We start from the raw sequence: 19,701 nt of genomic DNA on the forward strand, positions 1-19,701 counted from the left end.
CTAGGATCACCTTGTTCCTGCCGCGGTCGTACACATCCTAATGAGATGCTATTTGAAGATGGTCTTTCCCGAGCTACTTCTAGTGCTTGTAGCCGCGTCTCCCCTACACGCCTTCTACATACCGGGTACTTATACATTCAGCTCGCTTGTCGACTCTTACAATCCTGCAATGTCCCCCTTCGATTTATAAGATCGATTCCTAATTTTGGTTTATAGGTTGGTCGGAAAGAGGTTACGCCGACGGATCGGTCATCCCTTTACAGTTCAATAAAATCACGAGCGATGCCACAGAGCTACCGTACAGTTACTCGGCGCTGCCGTTCATATGCAAACCCACCAAGCGAGGCGCGAAGAATGTTGGCCTGAACCTCGGGGAGGTCCTGCGGGGGGATCGGATCGTCGAGAGTGACTACGAGCTCGTTATGGGAAAGACGGAAGCATGCAAATTCCTCTGTGATGTCGAGATAGGAAGGGGTAGCCTTATCGAAGCCCAGAGGCTCATTCGACACAACTACGTTGTCGAATGGTAGGTTAACCCCAACTCGCTATGGCATCCAAGGGAGAATCCATGTTAATTTAATTCTAATATATAGGATAGTTGATAACCTCCCCGGTGCAACCTCTTTCAAATCTGCCGATAAAACGAGAAAGTTTTACCAGAATGGCTTCAAGCTAGGCAATTTTGAAGACGAGAAAGTTTACATCCACAATCATGTCACTCTCATTTTCCGGTATCGAAAGAGTACTAAAAACCCAAACAAGAAGCTTATCGTTGGCTTTGAAGTCTACCCAAAGTCGTAAGTATTGGTCTCAGACGATGTTGCTGAGAAAACCACTAAACCTACTTCCCAAACTCAAGTATAGATGGCCCAAAGGGCAAATGTCCCTCGTCCATATCTGATTCGGCCCAGCCACGCTTGGAACTCACCCTTCCGTCGGTTCCGTCGGAGTCGACCGAGTCAAAGTCCGAATATGATCCGAACTCCAAGCTGAGAATAACGTACACTTACTCCGTTTATTGGGAAGAAGACGAAACCATAGATTGGAATAACCGATGGGATCTATACTTTGCCAACCAGGAACAGTCATCGAATATCCACGTCCTCGCCATCATCAATTCCCTCGTCATCGCTTTTCTATTGAGCGGTATGGTCGGTGTTGTTTTGCTGCGGACTCTCAACAGAGACATCCAAAGTTACAATGCTAAAATCAGCGGTGAAGGTGGAAAGAGACATAAACGGCTTTCTATCGCATCAATCGATAGCCTGGCCCAAAGAAGCCCCGCTGATGGCGATGAAGATGACGATTTGCTCGATGATACGGCAGGATGGAAGCTGGTCCATGGGGACGTGTTTCGCCCACCGGCATTTGGCGGCTTGTTATCCCCTCTTGTGGGTAGCGGTGTCCAGATCCTCGTCACGGTATTCTCATTGCTTGTGTTTTCATTAATCGGCGTGTTGAATCCGAGCTATCGGGGAGGCTTTGTTAGCTTTGGGCTTTTCCTTTTTGTATTCGCCGGGCTGTTCTCAGGATACTTTTCGAGCAGGGTCTATAAGGCATTCGGGGGAGACAACTGGGTTAAAAATGCGGCTTTGGTGAGTCGTCACTGTCGCGAGAATTATCAAGAACGGCTGTTGCTAACTCACGGTCCAAGACAGCACTCCTTGTCCCAGGCCTTATCTTCCTGGCGGTGCTTGTACTGAATCTCTTCGTATGGGCACAGGCATCTTCTAGCGCTATCCCATTTCCCACCCTGGTGGCATTGGTTTCGATGTGGCTCCTTATATCCGTTCCGCTCGTTCTTCTTGGAGCTTGGTTCGGATACAAAAAGCCAGCGTACGAACAGCCTACTAAAACCACCCAGATCCCGCGGCAAATACCACTACAGCCATGGTACGTGAAACTCGTGCCAAGCATACTGCTAGGGGGGATTGTGCCATTCGCTGTTATCTTCATAGAGCTTCTCTTCGTATTCAAAAGCATATGGCAAGACAAAAGCGGGTACTACTATATGTTTGGGTTTTTGGCTTTGATAATAACCATACTCTTGGTCATTATTGTGGAAATCACCGTCGTGATGACTTATTTTCAGCTCTGTGCAGAGGTAAGAACCCGGGTACCACCAGAGAAAATGCAACGATAATGGCTAATCTTTCTCCATTAGAATTATCATTGGTGGTGGCATGCATTCAGAGTCGGAGCTGCTTCATCCGTGTATATTTTTCTTTATTCTGTTTGGTATTATTTTACAAAACTCCACATCCAGGGACTAGTAAATAGTCTTTTGTTTTTCGGCTATTCGTTGCTTGGCTCTGCCGTATATGGCGTTTTGGGAGGGACTGTCGGGTTCTTATCCGCCTATATGTTCGTCAGAAGGATATATGGGTATGTGCTTCGTATCTTCGAGTATATTCTACACCGTTCTAGAATTGTTCTGCTAACGTGATCTAGGGCCGTTAAAACCGACTGATTATGGCCAAAAGGCAGATACCATTGTAACTTATTTGGCTCGCATACCGAGAAGAAATTGTATAATATTGTACTTGAGAACTTTCACAGGTAAAGTGAGTATTTTTCGGTTGTCGAAGCGTCGAGGACGTGTTGGCATGGGATTGATCAAACGGTGGTTTCCCAAGCGAACCGGGAATTAGATCCTGCATCTTTTCACGGGCTAGCGGCGGGAGTCACACTGAACATGCCCTCTCATTCGTTGAATCCGAGTAAGACGGCCACCCCCACTCGGAAAACGGACTAGCGAAGGATATTGAAGATAATTGTTCTCGTAAATATTCCAAACACCATCGGGCGCACCTTGGTCGGTGTGTCACAAATTAGTGGGCTTCCTGCATGTTGACGCATATCAGGTGTCCCACTCGTTGATATGATTCACAAGAGCCTTCTGGCCGAGACTATAAGGATCCCGCTCTTCCTCGCTCTTCCTGAAAACCGTTCTTCACCGATATTTATACCAAACTGCTTTTCTTTCCTTCCACCAAGGACCTTTGGGATCCATTTGAGGGCGAAACATAACGTCAGGAACATTTTTACCCCATTTTACATAACCGCCCCGTAGAACTTCACGCGATGATTTCCATCTACGGGATGCTCCCAGCTGGCGACGGCCGCCAAGCTCCCAAGCCTTATATTCCAGAGTGGGATGGGGACGAGCCCCAGACCTTGACCGGAGGGTACGACTCCCTATAATCCAAGCTGATACAGAAGGAAATATGACCTCTGACTGCTATGAAAAATCAGTGGCGCCATGCCCTACCTTTGAGCTCCCGCGGAAAGCGCCCAAGTATAAGAAACTCTCCTGTGGTCGAGTCGAGTCACCCCAACCGCATCCTTCCCGCGCATAGCAATACAGCCTTGACATAAAACTGGGTTGAGCCGTTGCTGATGCATCCGGGGAGTACAAACACACAACACGGCCCGAACACTGCCGTTTCCCAGCCCGGCTTTGCAGATGAGGCAATGGGTGCACGTTATTTGGTCCTTTAGCGAGCGAATTGCTTTCGGTTTTCCTCATTTCGTCCTGGATTTTGATATATTATTTTACGACCGGTGGGAAGACATGTCATTTTTTTCTTGGTAAGGAACCTCTGCGCGTGCAGAAAGCCTATCGATTTTTTCGCAATATCTAACAGAACTTTGTAGTTTTTGTGGAGCACGGCGTGTTAGGGCGTTCACGGAGTTTTTCGCTATTGGTTTTTTGGCTCGATACCTATCCCTCCGATGCTGCTTCGATACTATCCGAACCGTAACTTCCACACGTGGTGTTGATGGATTTTGCTGTCCTATTCCGTATTAATCTTGTTCTGGGTGGTTTGATAAAAAGGGCTATATATCGGTTTCCCCCCCTTCTTTTCCGTGTTTATTTAAAACATGTGTTTGTCCGGAATGTTTTCGTATTATGCGAGCGCTTGCACGTTTCTCAGGAAAAGCATGTCTTCGATATCTATATCTTATTCCTTCATACCGTTCGGTAGAGTTAAATTTGTTTTCCTTGGGAAATAACATTGTAACCCTACAATCCTTCTTCTGCGAGCATATCTTGAAACTCAACAAATTAATTAGCTTATGGTTTCCTGGTCTCGATCGATCGAGATGAATGAAACTACCTGATAAAGCCAAATAAAAAGCGATTGCATTGAACCTTGAGAGGAACCATGGTTAGTTTTGGTTCATAGAAGTGGAAGAGGACTCTGGGTAACCGACTTGTTCTGCTGCCCCAAGATGCCCTTGATGATCCATTTTAGTCTGTTTGTCCAGTTGATTATATCGAGATGCGAAGGTCCGATAAGAGTTCCTTTGTAGATGCCTTTTTATACTCTTCATCAGAAATAAGTTCATGGAATAGATAGAGAGCAGACATCAATATATTTCCATGGAAATAATCCCTACCGTGTGACGCCGATTTGATGGAAACCAACCCATCGTTGTCGCCTTCCACGTGCTGTATTATCCTGTGTGACGTGCGGAAAGGAGATAGGAGCCCAGGGTACGCCGAAGCACCGTAGCTAAAATACTTAACCCCTTCTACATCAGGTGTCTTCGGGTTAAAATTATTTCGCATAAATTCTGTAGTTAATTGCTCAAAGGCACTACGGTTGTTTGCCATCGTCAACAACTGGTCTCGAGATAGAGGCAGGTCTGAGAGGATACCCACCCGGTTTCTAATCCCATCCTTTCGAGAATGCGGTAGAGCTTTGGAAGTCGTTTTTCTAAAGCTCCAAGGTTAGATGGGCACTTTCGAAACTCTTCCGTCGTTGCAGACTCACCTCCGACGAATCGAATGACGTAGTCGGCGAAAGGGGATCCTACGGCGACCACGATTTATCAGTAGAACGCTGAAGAAGAACAACGATCGAACGAAGTACGAACGACCCACCATACCTTGATGCGGGGAGCTCACGGTTGTCAAGCTGAGGACTTTGAACCCTGTAGGCCTCAATCTAGAAATCATGTATCTTGCGTCAATCCCACTTTGGCAGAATCGAAACCTGCGTTAAATCCTGTAATGACGCCGTAGTGTTGAAATCATGATCTGTCTCACCCCTGGAGAGTATGGATCCGCCTGAGTTAGTACGATGGGCTGGAACCGGTCTTCGAAAAACTGTGATTAAAACGTACCATGCTATGTCTATCGGCAAGATGAGACTCAGCAAGTATTCCCGTGATTTATTTACGATAAACTCACCCTACGATATTCACCGATTGGCCTCCAGCTCGCTGTTCAATACTACGTGCGAGGGCTTCTGCTCTCTTTTCAATAGACGCAGAAGGGGGCACTGCGTAAGAAAGCCTTTAGCATTGGCACGAATGCTTAGGTACATGCGTTGTAAGTATTTATGATTCTCATACCGGCGGTAACGATGACCTTGCAACTATTGGCTTGTAAGGCTTCATTGATTCCCCTCCAATACTGAAGAGGGGGGATGAATGACCATGGAAAAAGTTGTAATGTATCAAATCCTGGAGCACAACGAGTAAGATTAGATATCATCGAAAAGTTTGTAGAGTTAGGGCAGTCACCAACCTACCGAATAGACCGTGGCTTAGGACAATGGGGTTCTTAGGTGTCTCTAGGTGAATCATCTAGGTTTGGTATGACTGTTTTGGGCATTCCGTTTCTGGGAATTCGTGAATTTATATCGCCACTTACTGTAATATTCCTTCAATTTCATAAAGTCATCCTCAATGATCCTTCCAAGGTCTGCAATCCTTGGATCATAACTTTGACATATTCGTCTACTGGTGTGGAGGCCGCGGAACCACGAATACCCACGGGAAAGCGTATAATAACAATACACTGGCCGTCTAGATCTAGATCGCATCGTATCCTGGAAGTTGGGGTCAAATCTTCATACCGGATTGATCGATCTAAGTAGTACAAGTATGGAATGTGTTAACCTTAAGCTTAAGTGTGTGTTACGTAGTGTGGTATCGTCGTTTTAGAAGCACGGTCACATGATGATATTATTGGTGTTGTACATGTAATCTAAGAAGACCCGCGGCGGCACGGGGTCGCCCGCTTCGGTTTGTTTATCAACACACGCGCACCACAGCCCCTTCAAGTTGAGCCCGGTCGCACGCTTCCTCGAACCGATTCTCTACATCCATCTTCGAAAAAAGCTTACCAACATGGACAAAGACATCGCTACGGCATCCAAGTATCTCAACAACCTCCTTGCCGCGAGAGGGCTACTGAAGGGCGGCCATAAGATTGCTTTCGACAATCCGGCCGAAGACGAAACGACCCCGACTCGAATAATTAATCTTGTTCACGACCTAGTAAGGCGTCGAGATGTGAGTTTACACGATCCGAGGTAATTGTACGTTTACCACCATGCTTTTTTACGGAGTTAACGTGACGGTCGCATTTAGAGAGATGGCGAACAAAAGGAGACGCTTGCAATGGGGATGAAGACTCTTAAAGAGAGCGAGAGCAAAGCGAACAGCTCTTCGGTATGTCTTCGGGATTGACTATGCGTCACACATACGATAAAGGACGACGGGCTCACTCTTAGTGAAGGAACGTTACAAATCTCGATGCGAAGAACTCGAACGCCGTTGCGCAACCCTCCAAGGCCAAGAGAGGGTCCTCAATGCGAACGTTCGCTCCGCTGAGATCACAGCCAAAGCCCTTAAAGATGAGACAGCACGCCTGAAGACCATGGTACAACAGGTCCGAACGCAGCATGCCAACGAAATCCGAAAGCGGGATCATCAGATATCCAAGATGAAAGAAAGGTTACTGGAAAAATCTCGAGGTGGGAGAGGCAACAAGCAACCGATTTCCTTTCCTGGAGTTACCTTGTCTGGAACTTCGTCAACTACGCATCTCGGGGGATCCGTCGGGAGTGAGGGCTCGGTTCCGGGAGGAATAGATGTGGCTCTAACAGACGACACGACTGCGATTCTTACGACTTTGTCGCAAAATTTGGCCGACGAGAACGATACGTTGGTATCCATGGTCAAGTCAACCGTAACCACGCTAAAAGCGATATCCGGGATGGATACCGAAGTGGATCAGGAAGCCGAACTTGAAGAGGGAGAACGGAATGTCATAGCCAACGATGTATCGTATGCATCTCTCTCAAACGAAGTGGATGAAGTACTTGAACATCTCAAGGAAATGTTGAACCAACCGAATTATGTGCCACTCGAGGACTTGGATGCCCGGGATCGGGAAATAGAGAGGCTTAGGCTGCAGCTGCAAGGCACGCTGGAAGCCTGGAAAAACGCCATCGCTTTGGTGGATCTAGTGAACAAACAGCCGGATAAAGCGAATTCGAAAAAAATCAAAGCACTGGAGGATGCGGTCGAGAGGGAAAGGCGTGCTGTCTTGGAGGAGCTTGATATCAATTTTCAGACCATCCCTCCGGCAGGAATGCCACCCGAGCCTACCGCCAACCAGGCTGAAGACGTGGATATATGGCAAGTGGAAGTTGAAGAGAAGTTGAATCGGCCAACCAAAAAGTTAACCTTTCAGGTGGATGAAGTGGAGGAAGCAGAAGAAGGGAGATTTGCGGAAGGGCAAAAGTGTTTGCATGGTGCGGAGGAGGAGGAGGAGGAGGAGGAGGAGGAGGAGGAGGAGGAGGAGGAGGAGGAGGAGGGAGAGAATGAAGAAGAGTACTTGCCTGGAGATCAATCGTTCGGCGAATGCGTGGAAGAAGTGATGGAAGGAGACGAGGAGGGAGAGGAGCCAGCAGAAAACACGAAAGGATCTATTGACCTTGTCCCATTTCCCGTTGAAGATGATGATAGTTCGATGGAAATCATGTCGCCGATAAAGCCTTCAATTTACACAAAGGTAAGCTCCGCTCTATGCTCGTAACGCTTGAGACTAACACTCGTCAAAGAAACGCCGACTATTCGATACAACGTCACCAAGCCCGCATCCCACCAAACGTACACGGTTCATCGATACGCCGCCAAAGAGGAGGGAACGAAAGTAGGTTTCTATGGCATCAACGTGCTCTTTGCAAGTTCTTGATTGGCTGCTCGGGAGTCATCTGGCGTTGAAGCAGTTGGGCTCTTTATTCATGATACCCTCTTTGCATTAAGTACTTGAGCTATATGGTGGTCATAACTTTCCAATATTGGGTTCCCCTCATAGTTGCTCATTAAATTAATTAAGAATTATCCAGGATCGAGACCTGGTATCTATTTCGGAGACAAACGCTGCCAAGACACAATAGAATAGAAATCCGAACACCCAAACTAGCCCGTATGCCCATTGCGGGGGACTCTGTCGTTTTTGCCGTCGGTATCGAAAAATATAATCACAAAACAACAGTAGGTGTTAAGCAGGACGCCGCGTAAAGAATATCACAGAGGGGACAAAAGCACAAAAACGCCATGCAAGGAATATTGAGAGAAATGAGTTTGAAACCCGTATGAAAAGATATGAACACGAAGGATGTAAATGTGAACGAGGAATATGAAGAACGTAACCATCGAAAACTTTGAGCGTCTATCTCTTTCTAGACATTTGCAATTCCATTTCAGCAGGCCGCGTGAAGTAGCCCGGCTCTAGTTGAAACTCCCGACGTGGGCCACTAACGGGTTCCACATTCACGGCTGTCGCTTCATCGTAAGTCGGGGGTAGATCATCGATAGCACTAGCGGGCGAGCTTGCCGCAACAAAAGTTCCCGGAGGTGTCCCATCGGCGACCTGGATAGGACTGAAAGGATATTCGACTGGGGGTGCGGTATTGGCGTTTGTGTTTGTTTGGAGGGGTGGAAGCTTTGCTGACGATGGAGATGCTGGGGAAACAGGTGAAATGGATGGTGCGGCTGATAGTGTTGGTTTGGTTGCGGTTTGCGGTCTCTTCAATTCCTTCGGGGGTAAGGTATTCGACGGCCTTCTACGCTGAGAAGTCAAAAGTTGAAGCTGGGGCGGGGGACGAATGCCAGAGAAAACTTCAACGGGCATTATTAGACTGACAACCTATGCGTATGGAATGTTAGCTGAATACTTGTTGTTGATTCAGTTGCATGGGGGGAAGGCGCTACCTCGAACTGTGGTTGTAAACCAAGACTGACACCCACGGAGATCTCAAGATCGTACTTGCGACGGATGTTGCAGGTTACGAAACTCGGCTGAACCGAACTGGGGAACGACCACTGACTCCATGCCGAACTTTCCGCTTCTAACTCTTCCCCGACAGGTGAGTTGGGGTGGCCAACGGGGATTGCTAGCTGGGTACTGCTATGAGCATGGCTCGATGATATGAGATCGTGTGTGATATCATGAACGCGGATATGTGTCGTGCTTATGAGGCGGATTTGGAGCGAGCGCAGAATAATCGGAGCCGTGAAGGGCGTAAGCTTCGTAAATAGAATTCGTAAAGGGATACTGAAGTAAAGGTTAGACGTACGAAAAAAAAAGCGGGAAGCCGCTCAAGGCAACTTTGCCAATGAACTCAATGCGGACTTACGGCTCTTTTGGTGTTATGATAGGAGGTGAAGGTAGACGGGCTTCGACGAAGAACCGGGATTGGTTTATCGGAGGAGGCAGAGAGTCCGGCCTACCCTTCCACGAATCGAAAAGGCCACGCTTTTTCCTCGGAGGGCCCTGTTGATAATTTTGGAGATGTTCACGTTTGGCAAAGGTTTCTCTTGAAGTTGGAGGTGGCCTTGGTGGTTCGATCGGTAGAAGGACAATGAGCTCGTGCTTCCGGGTATTCGTTCGGTAAAACTGAGGACGACTGAGGGTGACCTTAACGAAGTATCGACACCATGCCATGTCGTGAGGTATACCGCTAAGGGAGGGCGGAAGGGTTGTCTTGACATGCTGCTCTTGCTTCTGTGTTTCCTTTACTGGGTCGAATCCTTGGCCTAGCTCGCTCAACGTCTTGAGAATACCGGTTTGCGGGATACAGACGTTATTTATTGGTATTCTAAACTCGAATGGATATTCATATTCTCCCTTCTTGAGTTTGAATCCGGCGGTTGAGGTGGATTGCTTTAGGACTTCGTCTGCTGGAAAGACAGTTTTGGTGAGATACAGGACCTAGGAGGGAAGAAGGAGGATATATAATTAGAATATTAGAAGGCAAGTCCTTAGGTATTTTATTTGGATCAGAGGAAGAGTAAACTAATAGCCATAGCGTACGTACCTTGTGTAGTTCGGATTCCCATCTTTTGCTGTCCTTGTCATCTTCGTGCCGCTTAGGTTCCTTGAGCTTAGTTTGCACGAGTCCTTCTAGTTTTACAACAATTGAAGTTATAGTTTCATCGCTAGGAAGCTCCAAAGAAACATAGCCGGATAGAATATCGAGGTTTGTATAAGCATGTCCTGCGGGTTTGTCCAAATGAATGCAGAGCGACATTGTCCGTCGCTAGTTGACTCGGCCCAAGGCTTGGATGTTGCAACGACGGTATATTATTAAAGAATGAGGCCGGCCTCGGTCGTGATCGTGGCTGCAGGCTATGGAGCAACCAAGTGCCTCAGGCGTGTGTATGCTATGGTGACGTTGATGATGGCAATGGTGATGGTGATGGTGGGCGGTGAGAAGATATGAGCCCGGCAGGCGACGGACGGACGCCAAGGTACGAAGGACGAGCTTGGGTTTAAGCTTGGAGGGGTGAGCAATGCAATGATGATGACGATCGATGCAATGACTGAGGGGAACAAACACCGTTCAAACACCAGGTACTTAAGTACTTAAGGAAGTAAGTAAGACTTCCCGTCTGCCGAATATAATTTAACGGCCACATCGCGAGAATTCTATTTGCTTTGGTTTCATCGATTGATTATATATAGGTAAACAAAGGTCCTCTTTGCGGTGTGTAGAGATACCACCTGCTCCCTGCACCGCACCATCGTTCGTTAAGATAGAAATTAAGCATTCCAGCAATCATAATAAGGCTGTCGGATTTCCAGGGGCAGTTCGCTGGCAAGGCGCTCCGATGAAACCGGCTGCGGAAAACGCCCCGTTCGACTTTGAGAGAGAGGCATGGGGGAGAGAGAGAGACAAAGGACAGCATGATTACGGAAGTTTGTGTGTATCATCATGAACGCAAGTAAATGTATGTGGGGTCCGACTGAGAGCGCGGGGAGCTGAAATTAATGGGGATGACCGCGCCGCAATGATGTCGCGGCCCTTCTCCCGTCAACGGTTAAGTTCTGCGACATGGAGATGAGGCGCCTCTGAATCTGACACCGGGACTACAACGGAGGAAACATCGTTGATAGGCTGGCGATATCAGATAAATCTACGAGTACGCGTACGCATTGAGCAAGGAATCGTGAGCATGCATAAGTACTTACTTGCACAGTAGGCTGCCATGACCGACAATGTCGACAGGTCCGGAGAGTGAAGTGGGTTTCCTATTTTTAGACAAATGGAATGACACCCCGGTCTGCCTTCCTCGGCTGCCAAACCCTCCCGAGTCGGCCTCCCGAACTCGGTCGGGTGCTTGTCTTAACACATCATTTAGTTCGGCTTGCCGAAAGCTGACATTCGGGACGAAGGCGATTGGCCGTTGGAGCTTTCCAACATTATCTTATGACGACATGCGTGCGGCCGTCTACGGCCGTATTTTGTCAGCCATTACAGATTATAGATTACCAGGCTACTTATATTTCCAGGATGAGAGCATACAAAACCAAATGCGGTCTGATACCGTTTCCTAGGAATACTACTTGGTTTAATGGAAAATGATATGCGATGCATTGAATAGCAGACGTATATTATAGGTCCACGGCACAGGAATATGTTAATATTAAGATTCTGGTATACTTTTTCATGGTAGACGTCGACTCTCAGCTCTAGATTCATGATATGAGGGACGGCTACATGTCTATGAAGTTAACGGCATCTCACGTACTATTAACTACCTGTTTCGAACATTACTTTCCAGCCTGACGAATGAATCCAATTATTCTCGCATTTGGTTCACCATCGAAACTAAAGACCATCAAACCTACAATTCCCAGAAGAGCCAGCGCGGTATTTCAAACCATCACCCATCGCTTCCAGGCTTCCGAGCCCCTCGTTCGCTGTGACTTCCATACCACCACGTCTTTCAAAATGCCCCAGTACAAGCTTATCGGAGTCGACAAGTCGGATTTGAAGCCAACTTTCAAGCGAGAAGTCACTGTTGAAGGCCTCGGTGATACAAAACTCTTGCTGGTCCAAGTGGGGCAAAATGTCACTGCACTCAGCCCCCGATGCACGTACGTCTAATTTGAGATGCTTTACATCGCTTTTCAACTCTGGTCCCTTCGACGCATACCCAGAAGGCCTATATGCTCATAAATTCAAACATTTAGTCACTATGGTGCCCCGCTTGTCAAGGGGACTCTTACACCGTCCGGAAGACTCAAGTGCCCTTGGTATGTAGTAACTGCTCGTATTCGGGGTTCCCTAAGGATAGAAATATAGTAGCTGATTGGAAATCACTTCCACAAAATGCACTTTTGCCGTAAAGGCATGGGGCTTGTTTCAATGCAATAACTGGTGATATCGAGGATGCTCCTGCTCTAGATTCTCTCAATAGTTTCCCTGTCCTCCTCAACGGGGACGATTTAACTATTGAAGCGGAGGAATCTAAGATCAAGGAATTCGGCCGGGTCCCAACTTACGCCTGCAAGCAAGCCGTATCGGACGACACCGTTCTCATAGTTGGGGGGGGTTCCGGTGCCATCGGGGCCCTCGAGGCGTTACGCGAATATGGCTACCAAGGAAAGATTATCGTTCTTTCGAAGGAATCATACCCCCCGATCGACAGGACAAAACTCAGCAAAGCCCTTATCACCGATCCTAATAAGATTGCTTGGCGCACTATTGAATTCTTAAAGGGTCTGGATGTAGATTTTCATACTTCCACGATCGTCAAGGGTGTCGATTTTGAGAAGCACTCGGTAGAAACAGAGGACGGGCAGACTTTCCACTACAATAAAGTCATCCTCGCGACCGGAGCTACTCCAAAGAATTTACCGTTGAAGGGCTTCAAAGATCTCGGCAATATCTTTACGATTCGAACCATCGAAACCGCTAAGGCTATAGTCGACGCTATTGGGTTAGATGGTGGCAAGAAGATAGTTGTCATCGGAAGCTCATTCATTGGCATGGAGGTCGCCAATTTCCTCGTCGGGAAAAAGCATGAAGTTACGGTATGCACACCTATGCATTGAAATGCAATGGCTTGACCGAGTTAACTAGAACTCGCCTTACAGGTTGTCGGAATGGAAGAAGTCCCAATGTATGCAAGCAAAACAGGGACCCACGGGAGTGATTTTTCCAGAAAATAGAACTAACGGAGCGAGATTAGGGAGCGAGTCATGGGTAAACTTGTTGGCGCCTCCTTCCAGTCGATACTAGAGAAGAAAGGGGTTAAGTTTTACATGAAAGCAAGCGTCGAGGCCGCTGAGCCATCTGGTAAGTTATCGAATCGAAATTGAAACACAGCTTCGGTACCCTGGATAAATCTGACCCGACCATTTGATTTTAGGTTCGAATTCTTCTCTCGTTGGATCTGTTGTCTTGAAAGACGGGACTTCTTTCGAAGCAGATGCCGTTATTCTCGGAGTCGGCGTCGCTCCTGCGACAGAATATATCAAGCATGTTCCGTTGGAAAAAGATGGCTCTCTCCGTGTGGATGAAAACTTCCGGGTTAACAGCGTGAAGGACGCTTACGCGATTGGAGACATTGCTACGTATCCATATAGGGGCCCCGGTAGCCTCTCAGATTCGGTCGTTCGCATCGAGCATTGGAACGTAGCGCAGAACTCCGGTCGAGTTGTGGCGAGTATGCATAAGCAATGTGGTTTTATGATCGCGTCAAACAACTGACGGGATGACTCTTCTTCCGAAATTTCTAGAGCACATTGCGACGGGTGAAACGGCGGACTTCTTCACACCTATATTCTGGAGTGCTCTTGGCTTGCAACTAAGATATTGTGGGAATACTATCGGCGGCTATGATGATGTAGTCATCGACGGTAATCTTGAAGAGAACAAGTTTGTAGCGTAAGTAGTAACTTCTCCCCCTTCTCCTCCAGGTACCAGTTTATATAATAACAGCTGGGAATGCAGCTACTACACTCAAGGGGAGACGGTCGTCGCCGTCGCATCCATGCAGAGGGATCCTATTGTAAGTTTTGGGCCTTCTTCCATCTTGTTTGGTGGTTAATATGTTATAGGTAACGCAATGCTCGGAGCTCATGAGAAGGCATGCCATGCCAAGGTCAGTAATTCCATACCTCCTTGAATGAAAACTTTTATATCTTTTATTCCTAATTGACATTGGGCTTACAGCAAAACCGACATTCAAAACGGAGCCGACCTTATGAAGATTGAGGTTCCAGCTTAAGGTTAGAAAGAAGAGGAGGAGTCTAAGCAAAAAAATAAATAAAAAAAGAAAGGAAGGAAGGAAGAGAAGAAGAAGGAAGCCGACAGATGATAAAGGTGCCTTTTCTTATAAATGAGAGCCTCCAGAAATGCCTTTGCTCCTTAGTCATTACTTAGCTCTAAGGTGGCTTTATTTGATGCGTGACTTGGATTCCATGGTGGCTTCCTGTTTACGCTGGGATCGGTAGAAATTGATACTTGTGTTGTTTGCGTGGTTTTCGTTTCAGCCTGACAGGCAATGCACAGCGTGTGTCGTACGGCCACAAAGCAGGGACATGTACCTTGCATCCACACAATACCTAACCTTCGCAGTTGCAAAACGTGTATCCATGAGGCTGGTTTTATTTCCGTCTTGTTCTCAGTTGTGAATAGCATGTAGCAGCCTCATGGATGTTTCTCCATCGAAAAACCTCTTCCAAACCAAGAGGAGAGTCCGCGATCCGCAAGGTGATACAGATCACGACGACCACCACGATACCACTGCGGATCTGGATGAACCAATCGAAGAGATATATCATTTGACACTCAACCATTTCTACCCGAGCCAATGTGTATCTTTGTTACAACGGTCTATGGGTACACTTCCAGACAAGCCGCTGGTCCAATCGAAAGGGAATAAAACCCCGAAGCCGTTTTTCCTGAACTTCAATAGGCAAGATCAGGTGAAGGAAGCTGGCTCTCTAAGAAATTACATTGTATGGCGAAACTGGCCATGGATAGAATACCACTGTTGAGATAAGTCTAATACTAAATAGTCGTATGAATGAATTTTTAGATCTTAGGTTCTCGACCAACGTACCCTTTCGCCCTTATTACGTTTCTTCGTCAGGTCCGGTATAATCCATTCGATCCATGGCAGTATGACTTTCCGGAGCCACCATACCCAACAAACCCGGCGAGTATCCTCTATTGGGATTTAGATGTGGATACGCAGCTTCTAAAACCACGGCTTCCAGTTGAGCCGCAGCAACCGGTAGCTTCTACCCGGCCTACCATTGACTTGGATCTCATGCGCATTCACAGCGCCTGGGACATACAAAGGGACCAACTTGTACAGACGGTGGTGTGGTGTAATTCAACCGGGCTTGAAAACCGAGTTTTTGAATTACGTTACGGGGACGAGGTCGGAAGTTTGGAAATACTAAAAGAGTTAGAGGCATATGTGTGCTTTTGTGGGTGTGGCTTGGGAGTGAAGGAAGATGTGCATGTCAAGATCTTTCTCAAAAGTGGCATGCTTTTCTGGTTCCCTTATGAAAAGAAGACGATTCCCAAGGTAAAGTTACGATGGCATGCTTCAAATACGATACGTGGTTTCAGTGCTAATCGGATATCGTAGAATACGCCACATTTCCGCTACATCCGTAACGAATATAAGGGTGGCACCCCTTTTATTTATCTGGATTTGTCCGCTCGAACAAAGCAAGAGATGGAAATGTACATCGAAGATACTAATATTGATATCAGAGCCATTGATTTGTGTGTTTTGGACCGCCAGCAAGCTCTCAGGTTTAAAAACTCGAGGGACCACGCAAACTGGTACTCGACTTCACACGTTCTATTCTTATTTGCTGAATGGTCAACCAGAAAAATTTTCCATATCACCTATCGAATCAACGGGCTGGACATGACTGTCGAAACAATCAAGGTTGCACGCTTGAAGGACGAAGACAGGAAGCGTCTAGCTATCAACCACACACACGACTGCACCAAAATATCGGTGGATTTGCCCATTAAGCATTATCCGAAATGGAGCTGTTCTGACCAAAGCTTATCAAAAATGGTTCTCGATGAGCTCGATTTAGAGTTCAGGCTGGACTTTTTGCCCAACCGGCTCCAAGATTCGGATGCCGCAGATGCCGGAAATGTGAATGAAATGAGTAATCTGATGCAAAATTCGACTCTGTGAACCGACTCTCTCCTTTGGCCGCCGCATCTACTATAAAAAAAACTCAGGACCTCGGGGGGCCGGCATATTCGCGAGAATCGCTTGCGCTGGGGAGCGGGTTTTGTCGGATCTCGGCCGGGTTTGGCCAGGTTGTAATGGATTGGATCTGTAGTTAGCCAGTGGCAGGTCTCTCTTGGCGAAGCTGATAGATTGGATTAATATTAGGGTCGGGGTTTGTTCGTATATATTTTATGCCGGCATGCCCCCAAGGGAGCGTCCAAAGCCATCTCGGCTATTGCGGCCTCAAGACTTGTGTTTTCGGGCATCTTTGCGCTCCCGAACCTGTCGTTTTGCATCTTCGAACTGAGACAGGAGCTGTTTTGTTTGCTCTTTTTTGAGTTCGCGCAGTTGAAATCTGTAGAAATCGGGATAGAATCCTTTCTTTGCTCTCTTCTCCTCCTTCTTGAGACGTTCTGCGATCTCCTCTGCGGAGGGTGGAGGGCGGGGCCTACTAGAACGGACGACAGTGATGAACCCGTCTTCGTCGGGCTCATTGGCTTTCCGGCGTCTTTCTTCCTCTTCGGCTTTGAGGCGATTGTCGTAGGCTTCCAGTGAATCGTCCACAAACTTCTGTGCCCATTCCGGGTCAGGAAACATTCTTTCCATATGATCCTCGTAGCCTATCATCTCAATGTATGTTAGAAATAGACCGGTCAAATGAAGCGGGAGCCGGAGGGACCAACGTGTCTTTCCGAGCTCGGGAATTAGATTGCCTTTCCCTATTCCGCTACCCCAGAAGTAGTCTAGATTTGGGTTATCCGTTGAATTTTCGGTTACGGCTTTCATGGCTAAATCGCAAGCCGCTTTGTCAACGAAAACAGCCACCGCCGTTGTGCCCGGGAGATGCAACTTTCGGTTCCAGAGAGACGGCCATGGTGCGGTTTCGGCTGTTTGTTTGTTGGTTGCGGCCGGATTTGACCTCTTCCTCTTCTTGTTCTTGATTGGGTTTTTTTCATCCACCGTAGATGGGCGAGGTGGGAGTGGCTCGTCACTAAATATAACGGTCTCGATTCTTCCGCCTCCGATCGCAGTGAAAAGCGCCCTCAAGTGATGGACTGTCGAATCGAAAGGGATAGAGGAAATATAAAGCGACCGGCCGTTGATATTTGGGTGTGCATTGATAATCGGTGTGTACTTGGGATCGTGAGGTTTGACGAAGAGATAATGGAAAATTGGTTCTGGAGAGAACACCGCCAGAGAATTCGAACGAACGGGGAGGGTTGTCAATCCTTTGTGAACCTTTGCGACTTTCGACGGCGGAAGGTTTATGGAAGCGATTGTCAGTGGGTCTAAGATCTTAAACGCGGACAAGTCGACAGAGTCGAGCGATGAAGGTTCCGCCGGCATTTTGGAGATTGTGTCGAATCCGAGGAAGAAATTTTGTGGTTGTAAGTTTGGCGATCTTGTTTGGCGGGATGCCAAGCCGATACGCCAAGATATACAAACTAACCTTCATTCGTTCAGACAAGCCACCGACTGCAAACCAACAACCAGCCCGCAGTCCATCTATCGATATCGACAGCTTTGAAGATAAAGCAGATCGTGTTTACACATGTGGAAAGCTCCTGCCAGATAAAACCGCAGCATGTCTTCAGACACCGGCCAGACCATTGAAGCGCCTTTGGCGGGTACGACGATCCCTGAAAGTCGTGTGCAGGTCATCCCAGAACCCCAAAAGTCCACCGACGCACCTCTGCTGGTAAGGGCAAGCCACATTGGATACATAGATAATCCCGACGTACTAATTAAACAGTCAGATTGTAGAAAAGACTTCGGACGATCACGCAGTACACGGCTCCGTTCCTGGGTCGCAGGCGTATGAAAATCAGTCAATGGATGCGCAGCCCGATGTTTTGCAAGAATACGAAGACACGACACTAACGAATGGCCACCCGAATCCCAATGCTACCCTTCCCACATCGCCCACGAGTTGGTCTGGCCTACCAGCTCCAGGCCCGTCCGAAGGTGATATCGGCATACCACCCCTCTCATCGACGGCCGCGGTTCCGGAGACGAGTGGTGAAAACGCCAATGCCATTTTTGAAGGCCCTGTCGACGAGGTTAACGATAATGATTTCGATGATGACTTCGATGATTTTGGAGAAACGGTTGAGGATGGCGATGGCTTTGATGATTTCGGTGATTTCGACAGTGCGACGCCAACCGCCGAGGTAGAAAACACACCTATTGAAAGTGTCCAAGATCCTCCAAGATCGGTATGTGGAAGAGAACAACGTCCTTAGTGCTTGCTACTGTTTTTGATTCATTCCTTCTGTGCTTTTATGAATTCTTCAACTTCAATCATTAAGCCCTACTTTCTGCAATCTGTTGTAGAAAACGCAATATTTTCTTTAACCGCAAAACATGGATTCAAGGCCAAATTGCTAACATGAGTGGCCTTGCTTCCGGGTTTCGTGGGACGCGGTTCAGCCTTTACTTGATTTTACGAAAGTGTCTACAGGCGAAATGAGGTCTCAAATCGACAGCATAATCTCTTCACTGTACCCGCAAGATAATAGGAATGCAGATGCGGTACCCCCTCCCATACCATCTACGAATAGCGCATTTCTTACAGAGCGAAGGTGACCTGCCCCGTTGCTTTGCAATCCCCAGGAGCAATATAATTCAAGACTCCTTTCAACGAATGATATTGATTCTCGTAGCCAATCGCTGTGGACGCAGTTGTGTACACCGCCACCCCTACAGCCCCCCAACTGGAAGCTGTCACGGATCCGCCGCCTTTTTTTGGTTTCTCTAGGGGTTCCGGTTGATCTCGACGAAATCCTACCCGCAGACACCAAGCAAAAGAAACTAGTGTTGCCATCATCATCACATACTCGAAAGTCTTCAGATGCCGGCCGGGGGGACGGCGACCGGTCTAACCGCTCGTCTTCCCGGAGGAGAAAAGAAAAAGAAGCACAGTCTAAACTGGTAGATATACCGTCTGCGAGGATACTTTGTTCTACAAGTGACGTCAGGTTACGAGCATTTACCGCGAGCGAACTGGAGGAACATGTCAAGAAGCTCGAAGAAGTCACCAGAGAAGCTAGCGAGACTCTGACATATTGGCTCGGAAAAAGAGAAGCGGCGCTGGGCGACAAGGAGGCATTTGAGAGGGTGATTGAAAATCTTGTCGAGTTTGCGAAGAAAAAACGGTAGAAGGCCCAAGGGAGCCAAAGGATAACTAAGTAATTAAAGGTAATGACAATTCGCTGCACGAATGGTACGTCTCTGTTGGTTTTTTTTTGGCGTTGGGGAAAGGCGGATGTAGAATTAGCATCTCAAAACCATTAGTTTATTCATGCCAAATCTAGACCAATGTTGCATTGCATTTTGTCCCATATGCTCGCCGGTTACATTGTGCCAAATACTACTAGGAGGCTTCTCGAA

General features: G+C 47.5%; 9 protein-coding genes across 10 annotated transcripts; 5 read left to right on the forward strand and 4 right to left on the reverse strand.

The window, feature by feature from the left end:
• Positions 1-58: 58 nt before the first annotated feature.
• DFL_004992 (uncharacterized protein) lies at positions 59-2,470 on the forward strand (the record flags this gene model as incomplete). The annotated part of the gene is made up of 7 exons (XM_067634180.1): positions 59-125; positions 217-526; positions 594-797; positions 860-1,595; positions 1,655-2,104; positions 2,165-2,385; positions 2,452-2,470. 7 exons carry the CDS (start codon positions 59-61, stop codon positions 2,468-2,470), a joined length of 2,007 nt encoding a protein of 668 aa, XP_067492274.1.
• Positions 2,471-4,027: 1,557 nt separating this feature from the next.
• DFL_004993 (uncharacterized protein) lies at positions 4,028-4,966 on the reverse strand (the record flags this gene model as incomplete). The annotated part of the gene is made up of 7 exons (XM_067634181.1): positions 4,028-4,053; positions 4,122-4,156; positions 4,219-4,321; positions 4,405-4,604; positions 4,670-4,724; positions 4,782-4,820; positions 4,897-4,966. The coding sequence occupies 7 exons, from the start codon at positions 4,964-4,966 to the stop codon at positions 4,028-4,030; spliced, it is 528 nt and encodes a 175-aa protein (XP_067492275.1).
• Positions 4,967-5,052: 86 nt separating this feature from the next.
• DFL_004994 (uncharacterized protein) lies at positions 5,053-5,837 on the reverse strand (the record flags this gene model as incomplete). 2 transcript variants are annotated; one of them, XM_067634182.1, is made up of 6 exons in its annotated part: positions 5,053-5,058; positions 5,134-5,143; positions 5,201-5,291; positions 5,365-5,475; positions 5,544-5,585; positions 5,666-5,837. In XM_067634182.1, the coding sequence occupies 6 exons, from the start codon at positions 5,835-5,837 to the stop codon at positions 5,053-5,055; spliced, it is 432 nt and encodes a 143-aa protein (XP_067492276.1). The 2 variants fall into 2 exon arrangements, with proteins under 2 accessions (XP_067492276.1, XP_067492277.1); XM_067634183.1 differs by lacking the exon at positions 5,544-5,585.
• Positions 5,838-6,144: 307 nt separating this feature from the next.
• Positions 6,145-7,961, forward strand: DFL_004995 (uncharacterized protein; the record flags this gene model as incomplete). The annotated part of the gene is made up of 4 exons (XM_067634184.1): positions 6,145-6,309; positions 6,388-6,468; positions 6,536-7,816; positions 7,866-7,961. The coding sequence occupies 4 exons, from the start codon at positions 6,145-6,147 to the stop codon at positions 7,959-7,961; spliced, it is 1,623 nt and encodes a 540-aa protein (XP_067492278.1).
• A 518-nt stretch (positions 7,962-8,479) lies between these two features.
• On the reverse strand, positions 8,480-10,340 carry DFL_004996 (uncharacterized protein; the record flags this gene model as incomplete). Its single annotated transcript, XM_067634185.1, has 4 exons — positions 8,480-8,956; positions 9,022-9,364; positions 9,447-10,021; positions 10,128-10,340. 4 exons carry the CDS (start codon positions 10,338-10,340, stop codon positions 8,480-8,482), a joined length of 1,608 nt encoding a protein of 535 aa, XP_067492279.1.
• Positions 10,341-12,044: 1,704 nt separating this feature from the next.
• DFL_004997 (uncharacterized protein) lies at positions 12,045-14,328 on the forward strand (the record flags this gene model as incomplete). Its single annotated transcript, XM_067634186.1, has 10 exons — positions 12,045-12,190; positions 12,287-12,349; positions 12,445-13,129; positions 13,193-13,218; positions 13,288-13,394; positions 13,468-13,764; positions 13,838-13,985; positions 14,052-14,109; positions 14,159-14,202; positions 14,274-14,328. 10 exons carry the CDS (start codon positions 12,045-12,047, stop codon positions 14,326-14,328), a joined length of 1,629 nt encoding a protein of 542 aa, XP_067492280.1.
• Positions 14,329-14,752: 424 nt separating this feature from the next.
• On the forward strand, positions 14,753-16,272 carry DFL_004998 (uncharacterized protein; the record flags this gene model as incomplete). The annotated part of the gene is made up of 3 exons (XM_067634187.1): positions 14,753-15,061; positions 15,142-15,639; positions 15,703-16,272. 3 exons carry the CDS (start codon positions 14,753-14,755, stop codon positions 16,270-16,272), a joined length of 1,377 nt encoding a protein of 458 aa, XP_067492281.1.
• Positions 16,273-16,554: 282 nt separating this feature from the next.
• DFL_004999 (uncharacterized protein) lies at positions 16,555-17,658 on the reverse strand (the record flags this gene model as incomplete). Its single annotated transcript, XM_067634188.1, has 2 exons — positions 16,555-16,931; positions 16,995-17,658. The coding sequence occupies 2 exons, from the start codon at positions 17,656-17,658 to the stop codon at positions 16,555-16,557; spliced, it is 1,041 nt and encodes a 346-aa protein (XP_067492282.1).
• A 238-nt stretch (positions 17,659-17,896) lies between these two features.
• On the forward strand, positions 17,897-19,470 carry DFL_005000 (uncharacterized protein; the record flags this gene model as incomplete). Its single annotated transcript, XM_067634192.1, has 4 exons — positions 17,897-18,010; positions 18,069-18,527; positions 18,742-18,893; positions 18,975-19,470. 4 exons carry the CDS (start codon positions 17,897-17,899, stop codon positions 19,468-19,470), a joined length of 1,221 nt encoding a protein of 406 aa, XP_067492283.1.
• Positions 19,471-19,701: the final 231 nt, after the last annotated feature.

The sequence above is a fragment of the Arthrobotrys flagrans genome, assembly GCF_004000055.1.
Source record: "Arthrobotrys flagrans strain CBS H-5679 chromosome Unknown unitig_0, whole genome shotgun sequence".
Classification (NCBI taxonomy): Eukaryota; Fungi; Ascomycota; class Orbiliomycetes; order Orbiliales; family Orbiliaceae; genus Arthrobotrys; species Arthrobotrys flagrans.